The following is a 17,792-nucleotide window of genomic DNA, read 5'->3' as shown; positions in this document are numbered from 1 at the left end:
TCTTTTAGTTGTTATTGTAAATGGATTTTTTTCCTTGATTTCCTCCTCAGATTGCTCAGTATTAGTTTATAGAAACACTACCAATTTTTGTGTGATCTTGTACCCTGCCACATTGCTGAATTTGTTAATTAGCTCTAGTAGCTTTGTTGTAGATTTTTCTGGACTTTCTATATATAGGATCTATGTCATCTGCAAGTAGTGACAGTTTTACCTCTTTCTTTCCAATTTGGATGCCTTTAATTTTTTTTTCTTACCTAACTGCTGTGGTTGGAGCTTCCAGTACAATGCTGAATAGCAGTGGTGACAGTGGGCATCCTTGTCTTGTTCCAGATCTTAGAGGGAAAGCTTTTGATCTTTCACCAATGAGTATGATGGTAGCAGTGGATTTTTCATATATGCCTTTTATTATGTTGTGTAAGTTTCCTTCTATTCCTATTTTTCTAAGTGTTCTTATGAAGAAAGGATGCTGGATTTTGTCAAATGCTATTTTGAATCAATTGAGATGATTATGTGTTTTTCTTCCCCTTCATTTTGTTAATGTGGTGTATTACATTAATTGATTTTCTTATGTTGAACCACCTTCACATACCTGGGGTAAAACCCACTTGATCATGGTGTATAATTTGTTTAATATGCAGTTGGATTCAATTTACAAGTACTTGATGATTTTTGCATCATATTCATAGGAGAAATTGGTCTGTAATTTTCTTTTCTTGTAGTAGCTTTATCTGGCTTTGGTATTAGGGTAATGTTGGCCTCATACAATGAGTTAGGTAGTGTTCACACCTCTTCAATATTTGGAAGAGTTTGAGCAGGATTGGTGTTAATTCTTGGAATGTTTGGTTGAATTCACCTGTGAAGCCATCTGGTCTTGGGATTTTTTTTGTTGGGAGGTTTTTGATAACTGATTCAATCTCTTTACTTACAATTGGTCTGTTGAGATCTTCTAATTCTTCTAGAGTCAGTTTAGTTTGTTTGTGTGTTTCTAGGAATTTGTTCATTTCAGCTAGGTTGTCTAATTTGTTGGCATAGAGTTCATAGAGTGTTCCTAGAGTGTCCTCTTATGACACTTTTTGCTTCTGTGTGATCAGTAGCAGTATTATCCCCCTTCTCATTTATGATTTTAATTTTATGTGTCTTTTTTTTGTCAGTCTAGCTAAAGGTTTATCAATTTTATTGATCTTTTCAAAGAACCAACTTTTGGTTTTATTAATGCTTTAAAATTTTTTCTCTATTTCTTTTATCCCTACTCTAATCTTTGTTACTTCTTTCCTTCTGCTTGTTTTGGGTTTAGTTTGCTGTTCTTTTTCTAGTTCTTCCAGGTGTGCAGTTAGGTCTTTGATTTTAGCTCTTTCTTCTTCTTTAATTTAAGCATTCAGGGGTATAAATTTCCCTCTAAGCATTGCCTTTGCTGCATTCCATAAGTTTTTTTTTTGTTGTTTTTTTTTTTATTTTATTTTATTTTTTTTTTTTTGAAAATTTTTTTTTATTGAGATATATTCACATACCACGCAGTTGTACAAAACAAATCGTACTTTCGATTGTTTACAGTACCATTACATAGTTGTACATTCATCACCTAAATCAATCCCTGACACCTTCATTAGCACACACACAAAAATAACAAGAATAATAATTAGAGTGAAAAAGAGCAATTGAAGTAAAAAAGAACACTGGGTACCTTTGTCTGTTTGTTTCCTTCCCCTATTTTTCTACTCATCCATCCATAAACTAGACAAAGTGGAGTGTGGTCCTTATGGCTTTCCCAATCCCATTGTCACCCCTCATAAGCTACATTTTTATACAACTGTCTTTGAGATTCATGGGTTCTGGGTTGTAGTTTGATAGTTTCAGGTATCCACCACCAGCTACCCCAATTCTTTAGAACCTAAAAAGGGTTGTCTAAAGTGTGCGTAAGAGTGCCCACCAGAGTGATCTCTCGGCTCGTTTTGGAATCTCTCTGCCACTGAAGCTTATTTCATTTCCTTTCACATCCCCCTTTTGGTCAAGAAGATGTTCTCCGTCCCACGATGCCAGGTCTACATTCCTCCCTGGGAGTCATATTCCACGTTGCCAGGGAGATTCACTCCCCTGGGTGTCTGATCCCACGTAGGGGGGAGGGCAGTGATTTCACCTTTCAAGTTGGCTTAGCTAGAGAGAGAGGGCCATATCTGAGCAACAAAGAGGCATTCAGGAGGAGACTCTTAGGCACAAATATAGGGAGGCCTAGCCTCTCCTTTGCAGCAACCGTCTTCCCAAGGGTAAAACTTATGGTAGAGGGCTCAACCCATCAAACCACCAGTCCCCTATGTCTGTGGTCATGTTAGCAACCATGGAGGTGGGGTAGGCGAATACCTCTGCATTCTCCACAGGCTCCTCAAGGGGGCACTACATCTTTTTTTTTTTTTTTTTTTAACTTTCCCTTCTTTTTTAAATCAACTGTATGAAAAAAAAAGTTAAAAAGAAAACAAACATACAATAAAAGAACATTTCAAAGAGACCATAACAAGGGAGTAAGAAAAAGACAACTAACCTGAGATAACTGCTTAACTTCCAACATGTTCCTACTTTACCCCAAGAAAGTTACATAATATAGCAACCTTTCTGTGAACTTGTTCCTACTATATCCATCAGAAATTAACAGACCATAGTCATTTCTGGGCATCCGCAGAACGTTAAATAGCTTATCTGTTCTTCTTGGATTATTGTTCCCCCTTCCTTAATTGCTCTCTACTGCTAGTTCCCCTACATTCTACATTATAAACCATTTGTTTTACATTTTTCAAAGTTCACATTAGTGGTAGCATATAATATTTCTCTTTTTGTGCCTGGCTTATTTCACTCAGCATTATGTCTTCAAGGTTCATCCATGTTGTCATATGTTTCACGAGATCGTTCCTTCTTACTGCCGCGTAGTATTCCATCGTGTGTATATACCACATTTTATTTATCCACTCATCTGTTGAAGGACATTTGGGTTGTTTCCATCTCTTGGCAATTGTGAATAATGCTGCTATGAACGCTGGCGTGCAGATATCTGTTCGTGTCACTGCTTTCCGATCTTCCGGGTATATACCGAGAAGTGCAATCGCTGGATCGAATGGTAGCTCTATATCTAGTTTTCTAAGGAACTGCCAGACTGACTTCCAGAGTGGCTGAACCATTATACAGTCCCACCAACAATGAATAAGAGTTCCAATTTCTCCACATCCCCTCCAGCATTTGTAGTTTCCTGTTTGTTTAATGGCAGCCATTCTAACCGGTGTTAGATGGTATCTCATTGTGGTCTTAATTTGCATCTCTCTAATAGCTAGTGAAGCTGAACATTTTTTCATGTGTTTCTTGGCCATTTGTATTTCCTCTTCAGAGAACTGTCTTTTCATATCTTTTGCCCATTTTATAATTGGGCTGTCTGTACTATTGTCATTGAGTTGTAGGATTTCTTTGTATATGCAAGATATCAGTCTTTTGTCAGATACATGGTTTCCAAAAATTTTTTCCCATTGAGTTGGCTGCCTCTTTACGTTTTTGAGAAATTCCTTTGAGGTGCAGAAACTTCTAAGCTTGAGGAGTTCCCATTTATCTATTTTCTCTTTTGTTGCTTGTGCTTTGGGTGTAAAGTCTAGGAAGTGGCCTCCTAATACAAGGTCTTGAAGATGTTTTCCTACATTATCTTCTAGGAGTTTTATGGTACTTTCTTTTATATTGAGATCTTTGGTCCATTTTGAGTTAATTTTTGTGTAGGGGGTGAGGTAGGGGTCCTCTTTCATTCTTTTGGATATGGATATCCAACTCTCCCAGCCCCATTTGTTGAAAAGACCATTATGGCTCAGTTCGGTGACTTTGGGGGCCTTATCAAAGATCAGTCGGCCATAGATCTGAGGGTCTATCTCTGAATTCTCAATTCGATTCCATTGATCTATATGTCTATCTTTGTGCCAGTACCATGCTGTTTTGGCAACTGTGGCTTTATAATAAGCTTCAAAGTCAGGGAGTGTAAGTCCTCCCACTTCGTTTTTCTTTTTTAGAGTGTCTTTAGCAATTCGAGGCATCTTCCCTTTCCAAATAAATTTGATAACTAGCTTTTCCAAGTCTGCAAAGTAGGTTGTTGGAATTTTGATTGGGATTGCATTGAATCTGTAGATGAGTTTGGGTAGAATTGACATCTTAATGACATTTAGTCTTCCTATCCATGAACATGGAATATTTTTCCATCTTTTAAGGTCCCCTTCTATTTCTTTTAGTAGAGTTATGTAGTTTTCTTTGTATAGGTCTTTTACATCTTTGGTTAAGTTTATTCCTAGGTACTTGATTTTTTTAGTTGCTATTGAAAATGGTATCTTTTTCTTGAGTGTCTCTTCAGTTTGTTCATTTCTAGCATATAGAAACATTACTGACTTATGTGCATTAATCTTGTATCCCGCTACTTTGCTAAATTTGTTTATTAGCTCTAGTAGCTGTATCGTCGATTTCTCAGGGTTTTCTAGATATAAGATCATATCGTCTGCAAACAATGACAGTTTTACTTCTTCTTTTCCAATTTGGATGCCTTTTATTTCTTTGTCTTGCCGGATTGCCCTGGCTAGCACTTCCAGCACAATGTTGAATAACAGTGGTGATAGCGGGCATCCTTGTCTTGTTCCTGATCTTAGAGGGAAGGCTTTCAGTCTCTCACCATTGAGTACTATGCTGGCTGTGGGTTTTTCATATATGCTCTTTATCATGTTGAGGAAGTTTCCTTCAATTCCTACCTTTTGAAGTGTTTTTATCAAAAAGGGATGTGGATTTTGTCAAATGCTTTTTCAGCATCTATTGAGATGATCAATTGATTTTTCCCTTTCGAGTTTTTAATGTGTTGTAATACATTGATTGTTTTTCTTATGTTGAACCATCCTTGCATGCCTGGAATGAACCCCACTTGGTCATGGTGTATGATTTTTTTAATGTGTCTTTGGATTCGATTTGCAAGTATTTTGTTGAGGATTTTTGCATCTATATTCATTAGGGAGATTGGCCTGTAGTTTTCCTTTTTTGTAGCATCTTTGCCTGGTTTTGGTATTAGATTGATGTTAGCTTCATAAAATGAGTTAGGTAGTGTTCCATTTTCTTCAATGTTTTGAAAGAGTTTGAGTAAGATTGATGTCAGTTCTTTCTGGAAAGTTTGGTAGAATTCCCCTGTGAAGCCATCTGGCCCTGGGCATTTATTTGTGGGAAGATTTTTGATGACTGATTAGATCTCTTTGCTTGTGATGGGTTGGTTGAGGTCTTCTATTTCTTCTCTGGTCAGTCTAGGTTGTTCATATGTTTCCAGGAAATTGTCCATTTCTTCTACATTGTCCAGTTTGTTGCCATACAGTTGTTCATAATATCCTCTTATAATTTTTTTAATTTCTTCAGGATCTGCAGTTATGTCACCTTTTTCATTCATTATTTTGTTTATATGGGTCTTCTCTCTTTTTGATTTTGTCAGTCTAGCTAGGGGCTTGTCAATCTTGTTGATCTTCTCAAAGAACCAACTTTTGGTGATATTTATCCTCTCTATTGTTTGTTTGTTCTCTATGTCATTTATTTCTGCTTTAATCCTTGTTATTTCTTTTCTTCTACTTGGTTTAGGATTGGTTTGCTGTTCATTTTCTAGCTTCTTCAGTTGATCCATTAGTTCTTTGATTTTGGCTCTTTCTTCCTTTTTAATATATGCGTTTAGTGCTATAAATTTCCCCCTTAGCACTGCTTTTGCTGCATCCCATAGGTTTTGGTATGTTGTGTTCTCATTTTCATTCGTCTGTATATATTTAGCAATTTCTCTTGCTATTTCTTCTTTTTTTTTTTTTTTTTTTTTTTTAAGGAGTACAGAATGTTTAATAAGGTTGAGTGTAAAGGTTCAGAAATGCATAGCACAATACTGTGTGATGGTAGCATGATGCTATAAGTGTAATTATTAACAAAGCTGAGTAAAGTGGCAGGATAAAAGACCAATGCATATTAAGTCAGCAATGTTCCATTAAACTAGAAATGACCTAACCCAAGAGACACTAAAGAGAGATTCCATTCACAATAGGAACTAAAAAAATTAGGCACCTAGGAATAAACTGAACCAAGGATGCAAAGGACTGCTACACAGAAAATCACAACACTTAACAAAAAGAAATAAAAAAGACCCAAGGTGGAAAGTTATGCTCATGGATCAGAAGGCCAAACATCAAGATGTCAATTGTACCCACAATGATCTACAGATTCAATGCAATTCCAATCAAACTTCCAAAAACCTACTTTGCAGACATAGAAAAGCCAGCCATCAAATACATTTGGAAGGGAAAGGGGCCTCAAATTGCCAAAAACATCCTAAGAATCAATAATCCAATAGACCTATATGCAAGCACAATTTTCTTGCCACACGTGGGAAAAAAAAAGGTACCTAGTGTTTTTTACTTAAATTGTTCTTTTCCACTTTAGTTTCTACTCTTACTATTTTTGTGTGTGTGGAAAAGAAAATGTTCAAAAATTGATTTTGGTGAAGAACGAGCAACTATATAATGGTACTGTGAACAACTGAATGTATGATTTGTATGACTGCATGGTATGTGAATATATCTCAATAAAAATGAATGAAAAAAATCTATTACTTGACAATACCAAGTGCATATATTTTTAGTACCTGGCTCTTAATTTTGGATCAATACTGTATATTAATTTCTGCATGTATGGCATTCATATGGTTTCTCTCCAGTGTGGTTCTCTCATGTTGCTTAAGATAAGTATATCCAATTAAGGCTTTATCACATATATGGCACTCACCAGGATTCTCTAGTGTGTTCTCTCATGTTGTTTGAAGTTAGAAAAATCAATGAAGGCTTTCCCACATGTATAGCATTGATAGGGTTTCCCTCCAGTGTGAGCTCTCTCATGTTTTTTGAGGGAAGAACAATCACTGAAGGCTTTTCCACATATATGGCATTGATAGGGTTTCTCTCCAGTGTGAACTCTCATATGTATTTTAAGTTTACAAGGATAAGTGAAGGCTTTATCACATAGATTACATTGATAGGGTTTCTCTCCAGTGTGAGTTCTCTCATGTTGTTTGAGGGAAGAACAATCAGTGAAGGCTTTATCACACAGATTACATTCATAGGGTTTCTCTCCAGTGTGAGTTCTCTCATGTTGTTTGAGAGAAGAACAATCATTGAAGGCTTTTCCACATATATGGCATCGATAGGGTTTCTCTCCAGTGTGAATTGTCTCATGTTTTTGAAGACTACAAGGTTGAGCAAAGGCTTTCCCACACAGATTACATTCATAGGGTTTCTCTCCAGTGTGAGTTCTCTCATGTCGTCTTAGGCTATAGATATGAAAAAAGGCTTTCCCACACAGATTACATTCATAAGGTCTCTCTCCAGTGTGAGTAATTCCATGTTGTTGAAGACCAGAAGGGTAAGTGAAGGCTTTCCCACACAGATTACATTTATAGGGTTTCTCTCCAGTGTGAGTAATTTCATGTTGCTGAAGTTTAGAAAGTCGAGTGAAGGCTTTCCCACACAGGTTACATTCATAGGGTTTCTCTCCAGTGTGAGTTTTCTCATGTTGTCGCAGGACAGAGATATGCATGAAGGGTTTCCCACATGTGTGACATTCATAGGGATTCTCTCCAGTGTGAGTTGTCACATGTCGTTTGAGGACAGAACAATTACTGAAGGCTTTCCCACATGTATGACATTCATACAGTTTCTCTACACTGTGAGTCCTCTCATGTCTTTTGAGGCTATAAAAAGAACTGTAGGCTTTCCCACATACATGGCATTTACATGGTATCTCTCCATTGTGAGTTCTCTCATGTTGGAGGGAAGAACAAGCACTGAAGGTTTTCCCACATATACGGCATTTATATGGTTTTTCCCCAGTGTGTGTTCTCTCATGTTGTCTAAGATAATGACATTGGCTGAAGGTTTTCCCACATAGATGGCATTCATAGGGTTTTTCTCCAGTGTGTGTTCTCTCATGTATACTAAGCGTAGAATAATAAGTGAAGGCTTTCCCACATGTAATGCATTCATAGGGTTTGTCTCCAGAGTGAGTTCCCTCAATGTGTTGAAGATTAGAAGACTGACTGAAGGCTTTTCCAGATAGGTTATATTCCAGTTTCTCTCTAGTGTTTGTTCTCTCATGTTGTCTAAAGTCAATAAAGCCAATGAATGCTTTTCCACATAGAAAGCATTTGTATGGATTACCTCCAGTTTGAGTTCTATCATATTGTTTGTGGCCAGCACTTTTAATAAAGGCTTTAGCATTTTGATGGCATTCACAGGATTTACTTGTAGTGTGAAACTGCTCATGTTTATTAAAAGATGACTGTTCACTGAGGACTTCTCCAAATGGTTTCCTTAAATATGGTTTCTTTCTCATGGGAGTTAATGCATGTTGAGTCGCTGTGGATCTGAGGGTGGAATCCTCTTGCAAATAATTACATTTAAAGGAATTCTTCTGAGTGTAAGATATCAGTGATGCATCCTCAGAATTGTCATTTCTGTAGATAAGTTGCATCAATATCATCTCTTGCTTTTTACAGGCAATTTCAATGTCCACTGAGACCAGATGACTGATATTCTCCAGCATCACTTCTCTGAACAGTTGTCTCTGGAATGTGTCTAGCAATGCCCACTCTTCCTGGGTGAAGTCTACAGCTACATCTTTGAAGGATATTAACTCCTATCACAGAAATTTGTGTTCACACAAGCCCATCCTTAACAAAGTCGTGAGTGTGATGCTCAAAATGACAGCACTGAGGAAGCAGAGACTGTACATATAAAGCTGAAAAACTGTGGTTGCATTGTTAATAGCTCAGTGGACAACTGTCTTCCTTTGGATTTTCACTCACAACCAGACAGGCAGTAGGTGAGCAAAGCTTGGAGAGTCAGTGAACATATCTGTCTCAGGATGGGGAGCACCAAGTATCCAGTGCTATCTCTTGCTGAGGGGTGAATCTTGGGGCTGTAGACTGATCCTGAAAGGGGTCTTTCTGTCCCTTTCACTCTCTCCCAACCTGGTATTCTCGGGCGGGGGCTGCCAGCGCACTCCCCCGCCCCACTCTAGACGAAGGGCGGCCAGGGTTCACACAGCCCGGGTGGCAGCCGCCGCGCCTCTGGGAAGCCCTCCGCCCCCAGGCCAGGCCAGCGACCAGTTCCCGCCACCGAGAGGCGGCCTGCGGAAGGATGGACTCACAAAAGCTCAATTACGAGAGCGTGAGCAATGGACTCAGTTAAGTCGCCGTCGCCATCTTACTTGCGTCACTGCCGCGTGGCGTGCCCCAGGATGTTGCTCCCTTTGTGGTCGCTATTTCTTCTTTAACCCACTGATTGTTCAGGAGTGTGTTGTTTAACCTCCAGGTATTTGTGAATTTTCTAAGTCTCTGATGGTTATTGACTTCTAATTGTATTCCATTGTGGTCAGAGAATGTGCTTTGAATAATTTCAATCTTTTTAAATTTATTGAGGCTTGTTTTATGTCCCAGCACATGATCTATTCTGGAGAAAGTTCCGTGAGCACTAGAAAAGTATGTGTATTGTGGTGATTTGGGATGTAATGTCCTGTATATGTCTGTTAAATCTAATTCATTTATCAGATTGTTTAGGTTTTCAATTTCCTTGTTGGTCTTCTGTCTGGTTGATCTATCTATAGGAGAGAGTGATGTGTTGAAGTCTCCCACAATTATTGTGGAAACATCAATTGCTTCCTTTAGTTTTGCCAGTGTTTCTCTCATGTATTTTGTGGCACCTTGATTGGGTGCATAGACATTTACGATTGTTATTTCTTCTTGCTGAATTGCCCCTTTTATTAGTATGTAGTGGCCTTCTTTGTCTCTCAAAACATCCCTGCATTTGAAGTCTATTTTATCTGAGATTAATATTGCTACACCTGCTTTCTTTTGGCTGTAGCTTGCATGAAATACTTTTTTCCATCCTTTCACTTTCAGTTTCTTAGTGTCCCTGTGTCTAAGATGAGTCTCTTGTATGCAGCATATTGATGGTTCATTTTTTTTGATCCATTCTGCGAATCTATATCTTTTAATTGGGGAGTTTAATCCATTTACATTCAACGTTATAACCGTGAAGGCATTTCTTGAATCGGCCATCTTATCCTTTGGTTTATGTTTGCCATATTTTTCCCCTCTGTCTATTAATATCCTTTATTGTACCCATACCGAACCTCTTTAGTACTGAACCTTTCTCCAAGTCTCTCTGTCCTGTCTTTGTTTCTCTGTCTGTAGGGCTCCCTTTAGTATCTCCAGTAGGGCAGGTCTCTTGTTAGCAAATTCTCTCAGCATTTGTTTGTCTGTGAAAAATTTAAGCTCTCCCTCAAATTTGAAGGAGAGCTTTGCTGGATAAAGTATTCTTGGCTGGAAATTTTTCTCACTCAGAATTTTAAATATATCGTGCCACTGCCTTCTTGCCTCCATGGTGGCTGCTGAGTAGTCACTACTTAGTCTTATGCTGTTTCCTTTGTATGTGGTGAATTGCTTTTCTCTTGCTGCTTTCAGAACTTGCTCCTTCTCTTCTGTGTTTGACAGTGTGATCAGAATATGTCTCGGAGTGGGTTTATTTGGATTTATTCTATTTGGAGTTCGCTGAGCATTTATGATTTGTGTATTTATGTTGTTTAGAAGATTTGGGAAGTTTTCCCCAACAATTTCTTTGAATACTCTTCCTAGACCTTTACCCTTTTCTTCCCCTTCTGGGACACCAATGAGTCTTATATTTGGACGTTTCATATTATCTATCATATCCCTGAGGTCCATTTCGATTTTTTCAATTTTTTTCCCCATTCTTTCTTTTATGCTTTCATTTTCCATTCTGTCATCTTCCAGGTCACTGATTCGTTGTTCAACTTCCTCTAGTCTTGTACTATGAGTGTCCAGAATCTTTTTAATTTGGTCAACAGTTTCTTTAATTTCCATAAGATCATCCATTTTTTTATTTAGTCTTGCAATGTCTTCTTTATGCTCTTCTAGGGTCTTCTTGATTTCCTTCATATCCCGTACTATGGTCTCATTGTTCATCTTTAGTTCTTTGAGTAGCTGCTCTAGGTGCTGTGTCTCTTCTGGTCTTTTGATTTGGGTACTTGGGCTTGGGTTATCCATATCGTCTGGTTTTTTCATATGCTTTATAATTTTCTGTTGTTTTTGGCCTCGTGGCATTTGCTGAACTTGATAGGGTTCTTTTAGGGTTTGTAGACCTATTGAAGTCCTTTTCTCTAATTTATCAGATCTACAGCTTCGTGGAGTACACTTTCTCTAACTAACCAGCAGGTGGCCTCCACGAGCCACCTGTTCTCCACAAGCCAGTTCTCCCCTGCTTAGCCTTTTTGGTGAGTGGGGGAGTGAGTCTTGTGGGGCCCAATTGGTGTACCAAGCTTGCGTGTGTAGTTGGTGTTGCCTGCCCTGTATGTGGGGCGTGTTTCTGGGCAGTCGGGGAGGGGGGGTGGTGCTAACAATCAAATCTCCGTGGTGATCCTAGAGTTTTAAAGCTGCTGCAATAGTCTAATCCTTCAGTTCAGTCCTGCCACAGTTTGTCTCTGCCACTGACCCACAAGTCCTTGGTATTGGCGTATGGCTCCTGAGACTTGCAAGTGGGCCCCTCTTCCAGGTTGTGCACCCCGGGTCCTCTGTTGAGGGATGACTGTGCTATGTCACAGGTGAGTGCCGTCCCCCCAGGGCAGTTCTGGGCTGCTGGGCTGTGTAGGGAGGCTCCCAGTCTGCTCAAATGATGGCTGAATGGGGCTTTGTTAATTCACACTGCTCCACCTTCCCAACTCTGGGACAATCAGCTGAGGTTGCAGGGAAGGCTAATGTCCACGCCCAGTTTTGTGGTGTGTGCCTGTTATTTGAAGCACTTCCGTCACACTGGGTTGTCTGGGGCAGCTCTGGGCTATGGGGCTGGCGATGGGCAGGAGTGTTTCCTGTCCACCAGGATGGTGGCTGTGAGCGGACACCCCCCTTTTCTTGGGAAGTTGTGGTGTTTAGTGAATTTTCTCAGCCACTGAATTATTGCCTTTTGTCTCAGAGCTCTCTTAGTTCTGCTCTTGACTTGACGTGCCCAAATTGAAAGTCTCTGAAGCTTTCTGTATTGGGCTTCTTAGAGTACTTGTTTTAGAAAAAGAAAAAAGGATTAAAAAAAAAAAAAAAAAAAAAAAAAGGGCCCTCCTCAGAGATCTAATGGGTTATTGAAATTCTAAGAGACAAAGCAACCAGGGCCATTAAGGAAAGGTCCACAGGGCAGAGAGATCGGCTTTTCTTCGGGATTTGCATATGCGCCTTAGGGCCTGAGCTCCGCCCTTCCCCTTTCTGTGTTCACCAGAACTCCAAAAATCCTCTGCTTTTATTTTGGAGTTTTTCGTGTTGTTTTTTTTTTCCTATGCCTGTCTCCTCTCTGCTGGGCTGGCTGCTCTCAGATTCTCTGGTGTCTGGTCTCAGTCTATCTATGGTTGGAGTCTGGATCAGTAGAATGAGTTTCCGATAAGAGCAGCCACTGCAGTTCTCCCTTCTCCTTCCCGGAGCTGACATCCCCTCCTCCCACGGGACTGAGCCTGGCAGGGAGGGGCGCAGGTCCCCTGGCCGCAAAAACTTACAGATTTCGCTGATCTCAGCAGTTCGACGTGTTCATGAGTGTTGTATGAAGTATGCCCAAAGTCAGATTGCTCTGTGGTGTCCAGTCCACGCAGTTCCTGGCTTTCTACCTACTTTCCTGGAGGAGTAACTAAAACATACAGCTCACCAGTGTGCCATCTTTCCCCGCCTCCGCAACTGAAATTTTTGAAGAAAAGTGGAAGGTGAGCTAACGATGAGTCAGACAACAGCATATAATAGTGTAGAAAAAAAGATCACAGGCTTGGGGCACATACATTATGGTTTGAATGCTGACATGGTCATTTAGTAGTTAGATAACGTTGGGCATTTCAATCTCTGAGCCTCACTTTATTCATCTTCTCCGCGGAGCAGAGGATCTGGTGCCCAGGGGCTCGCCGCCGAGCGGTGGAAGGAGGCTGCCGGGCTGGAAGCACGCTGAGGATTACGCGTTCCCGTCTCTGCAGCCAGACCTTTCGGCAGCTCAGACCAACTTCCATAAGTTTTGATATGTTATGTTCTTGTTTTCATTTGTCTGAAGATATTTACTGATTTCCCTTGTAATTTCTTCTTTGACCCACTGATTGGTTAAGAGTGTGTTTTTTAATTTCGATATATTTGTGCATTTCCAGTTATCCACCTGTTGTTGATTTCCAGTTTCCTTCTATTATGATCAGAGAAGATGCTTTGTATAATTTTGATCTTTTTAAATTTATTGAGATTTGTTTTGTGAGTCAACATGTGGTCTATCCTGGAGAATGATCCAGGTGCACTGGAAAAGAATGTATATCCTACTGTTTTGGAGTGCAATGTTCTGTATATGCCTGTTAGTTCATTTATCATATTATTCAAGTTCTCTGTTTCCTTTTTGATGTTCTCTCTAGATGTTCTGTCCATTGATGAGAGTTGTGTATTGAAGTCTCCAACTAATTTTATTTCTCTCTTCAGTTTTGCCTGTGTTTGCCTCATGTATTTTGGGGCACTGTGGTTAGGTGCATGAATATTTATGATTGTTATTTCTTCTTGGGCAATTGCCCCTTTTATTAATATATAGTGTCCTTGTCTCTTTTAACAGCTTTTGACTTAAAGTATAGCTTCCCCAGATCTGTTTTGTTTATTATTTGCATGGAATATCTTTTTCCATCCCCTCACTTTCAATCTTTTTGTGTCTTTCAGTCTAAGATGAGTCCCTTGTAAACAACATATAGTTCATTTATGCCTTTTTATCCATTCTACTAATCTTTGTTTTTGATTGAGGAGTTTAATGCATTAACATTCAATGTTATTACTGTTAAAGCAGTACTTACTTTAGCCATTTTGTCCTTTGGTTCTTATATGTCGTATCTTTTTTCGGTCTCTCTTTTCATTTATCACAACATCATTTTCTGCATAGTTGATCTTCTGTGATGTAACTTATTGATCCCTTTCTCATTTCTGTTTCTGTATATTTTTAAATACTTTCTTTGTGGTTACCCTGGGGTTTGTATTACACAACCTATGTCTCTAACCTATTAATTTGAGAAGATACCAGTTTAGCTTCAATAGCATGCATTCTCTGCTCTCATATCTCTGTTTCCCCTCTGTATATTGTTTTTGTCCCAAATTACTTCTTTATATTTTGTGTGTCCATTTTTTCAAGGAAATGTGTCTTTTTCCTATTCAGTTATATTCTGTCTCTTATGGAATTAAAGAGTAGAGTTGTGTGTGGAGGATACAGTACTACTGGGCTTTGCATTTACTCATTGTGTTACCTTTACTGAAGATCTTTACTTCTTCATACTGCTCCAAGCCACTCTCATCTTTTCTTTCAACCTGAAGGACTCCCTTTAGTATTTCTTGTAGGGCAGGTCTTTTGTTGATGAGCTCTCTGATTCTTCGTTTTTGAAGGATGGTTTTGCTGGATAAAAAAGTTTTGGCTGGCAGTTTTTCTGTTTCAGTACCTTAAATATATCATACCACTGTTGTCTTGCCTCAGTGGTTTCTGATGAGAAATCCACACATAATCTTACTGAGGATCCATTGTATGTGATGACTCACTTTTCTCTTGTTGCTTTCAGAATTCTCTCTTTATCTTTAGCATTTGACATTCTGATTAGTATGTGTCTTGGAGTGGGCCTATTAGGATTTATTCTGTTTGGTATACATTGCCATTCTTGGTCATGTATATTTATGTCTTTCATAATAGTTGGAAAATTTTAGGCCATTGTTTCCTCAAATATTCTTTTTGTCCCTTTTCCCTTCTCTTCTTCTGGAACATCCATGATGCATATGTTTGTATGCTTCGTGCTTTTACTGAAATCCCTGAGACAGTGCTCAATTTTTTCTATTCTTTTCTCTATCTGTTCTTCTGACTTTATGATTTTGATTGTCCTATTTTCTAGTTTGCTGATTGTTCTGTCTGTTAAAATCTGCTGTTGTATACCTCTAGTATAATTTTAATCTACTATTGTATCTTTCATCCCCATAATTTCTGTTGTGTTTTTTTCCAACTTTCAAATTCTTCTTTATATTCACACATTGTCTTCTTAATATCCTTTAACTCTTTATGTATATTTTCCTTCATCTCCATGATTTGAATTAGGAGGTTTGTTTGAACTTCTTTGGTCAGTTCCAAATTCTGTGTCTCCTCTGAAGTTTTAATTTGTTCCCTTGACTGAGCCATATCTTCTTGTTCCTTAGTATGGCTTGTAATTTTTTGCTGTCTGGGCACCTCATTAATTTGATGAGTTAACTCTGAAGGTGTCTAGGGTTTTATTGTTGATTGGCTTTGTGTTAAGGCTCTGTTTGATACTTGGCCCAACTTATTCTTGACATTTAGAGTAGCCTGTGTTTATCTGTTCAGATTTTCTCAGCTCTTCATCTGATTCTTGCCCTGGTTGTGTGGTACAATTTTTAAGATTGCCCTTTTTTGCAGGTTCTGTTGATTTCAGCTTCTGGCTGCTTCCCCTGTGGCTTTCTCTCTCCCCTTCACTTTTATGTCCCAATGCTTAGTTTCTGTACAGGTAAATGAAAGCCTGTTATTCATAAAAGTTCCAAATCTCTACAAAGTATAATGCTTTCTGGATTCTATGTGTACCCTGGTTACTCCCCTGCAGATAAGAGTTGTACAGCATCTTAATAACAACAGCCAACATTTGCTGAGTACTTCTAGGTATTGTGTGAAGCACTTGCCTCATCACAACCCTATAAGATTGTTCTGTTGTATCCCCCATTTTACAGATGAGGACTCTGAAACACAGAAAGGTCAAGAAACTTGTCTAGAGTTACTCAGCTGTTAGTAATAGAGCCAGGACTCAAACCCAGATGGTTATAGATATGTTCAAACGTATGCCTCCAATTTGTAACTGGTGCTTTTTTATTTTACCAATTTATTTTATTAAAGTAAAACATACACATAGCACATAATTTGAAAGATATAAGTGGATCAACAGTGAAAACATTTCATTCTCACCCCATCCTATAACCACCCAATCCCCCTCCCTAGAAGCAACCACTGTTTCTTATATTTCATTCCAGAGATAGTTTATTCATTTATAAGCAAATAAAAATATATTCATTTTTCACTGCTTACGCTAATGATGGTATACTCTTCCTCATTTTGTTTTTTTTTTCACTTAACAATAAATCTTCAAGATTATTGAATATCTGAACATAAAGGGCTTCCCCCTTCTTTTTATGGCTGTGTGGTGGTCTGTATGCCCAGAGTGCCCCCATACAGATGCAGTATTCACTATATTATTGAGTTATCTGTTGTAGAGTACCTGAAAACTATGTGGAGTTCTGTGCTTCCAGGTTTCATAAATCGATTTTCTAAATTTAATCCTGTCTTAAAAAATTTTATTATAGCACTAATGCCATGTGACTTGGTGTCATATGTGTTTTTTTAAATTCTAGTTGCAGTGTAAAGCAGTTTCTGTTACTAAGTACTTCTCTTATTTCAGGCCACTCAGTAACTAAAAATAGTTGAATTTTACCACCTTATCAGAGTTTCTACAGACCTCTTAGAAAGTATGCAGTAGGTTAAAATTAAAATTTTATTATATTATTTTGTCAGTAGCACTCCTGTTATAAAACATGTGTCCATCCACAAGCCTCTACCACACACCTCCTTGTCTCTGATCTTCCAGTCCCTTTTCCTTCCAGACTCCTGACCAGATGACAAAACCATTGGCCACTGCCCAGGAATGTGTGTATATTCCCACCCTGGGCCACTTCTTCTTCCCCACAAAGTGGATGAGCAATGCTCTAATTGTAGTTCCACCCATTGGGAAGATCCTCAGTCTTCACTGTCTTTGAGGGCCACCATCTGTTTATGGCTTCCATTCACATGAGTTGATGTGTCTGTAAAGTTTGGGCCTTTTTCTCCTCCATCATCTTGTCATATTGTTTTTGTTTTAGTATCAAAACAGGGAGCATTTTGTTTTTTTTTTATTGTTTTTCTTTTAATTTTTTGATAAAGTTAAAAAACAATGAATGAGTGTGGAAAAAAAGTAAATGAACAATGGGGGAAGGATGGGAATGGAATGTTTTGGATGTTGTTTTTCATTTTAATTTTTATTTTATTTTTTGGATAATGAAAATGTTCAAAGATTGAATGTGGTGATGAATGCACAACTGTATGATGATACTATGAACAATTGGTTGTACACTGTGGATGATTGTATGGCTTGTGAATATATCTAAATAAAATTGCATTAAAAAAAACGGGGCATTTTCAGAGGTTTCTACTGGGTTTTCCCCACTTGTGATAGCTCCCACAGACCAAGGACCTGTGGTGATTACTCCAATTGCCAAGCATATCTGTTCTATTTATACACTTGTGGATTGGGGAAATGATCATTGGGTAGGTCTGTGGACCCAGTGGGCCCACTGTGAACCAGTCTTCAGCCAGGACTCCAGGACTTCTGACTACCATAGGCTCCCACTCTAACGAGGGGCCGTGATGATGTATTGTGTTTCCGAGTGTCAGTGTCAACTCAGACCTTTTGCCCAATAGTCCTTAAAATAACCAGATAGTCCCCTCTTCCCAGTGTATATCACCATTGGGTGTGTTATCACAGTGTATATTTGCCATGGGGTCTTTCCTCCTGGAGACCCTCCTCAGTCAGTGAGTTTCAGGTCTGAAAATTATCTCAGTACTGGGAATTCAGCAAGGGATAGTGACTTTGGATGGTAACAGCTG

The 17,792-nt window shown here is 38.8% G+C and overlaps 2 protein-coding genes across 4 annotated transcripts in view; one reads left to right on the top strand and one right to left on the bottom strand.

Moving 5' to 3' along the window:
- The window catches only part of MPP1 (membrane palmitoylated protein 1), a 95,909-nt gene that overhangs the window by 30,306 nt on the left and 47,811 nt on the right, over positions 1–17,792 (top strand). For 2 of the 3 annotated variants that reach the window (XM_037821037.1, XM_037821038.1), the window contains exon 2: positions 8,561–8,886. The exons of the other annotated variant lie outside the window; for it this stretch is intronic. The gene's annotated coding sequence lies outside the window, so the exon portion shown is untranslated. The remainder of the gene's footprint in view (positions 1–8,560; positions 8,887–17,792) is intronic. 3 annotated transcript variants of the gene reach the window in all.
- LOC119522600 (zinc finger protein 596-like) lies at positions 6,546–9,291 on the bottom strand. Its single transcript, XM_037821031.1, has 3 exons — positions 9,035–9,291; positions 8,811–8,896; positions 6,546–8,700 (listed from the first exon to the last, which is right to left on the bottom strand). Exons 2-3 carry the CDS (start codon positions 8,820–8,822, stop codon positions 6,805–6,807), a joined length of 1,908 nt encoding a protein of 635 aa, XP_037676959.1. The 5' UTR covers positions 8,823–8,896; positions 9,035–9,291; the 3' UTR covers positions 6,546–6,804.

This window comes from Choloepus didactylus, chromosome X, assembly GCF_015220235.1.
Source record: "Choloepus didactylus isolate mChoDid1 chromosome X, mChoDid1.pri, whole genome shotgun sequence".
Classification (NCBI taxonomy): domain Eukaryota; kingdom Metazoa; phylum Chordata; class Mammalia; order Pilosa; family Megalonychidae; genus Choloepus; species Choloepus didactylus.
The sequence above is the reverse complement of the archived record's forward strand: the minus strand, read 5'-3'. Positions and strand labels throughout refer to the sequence as shown.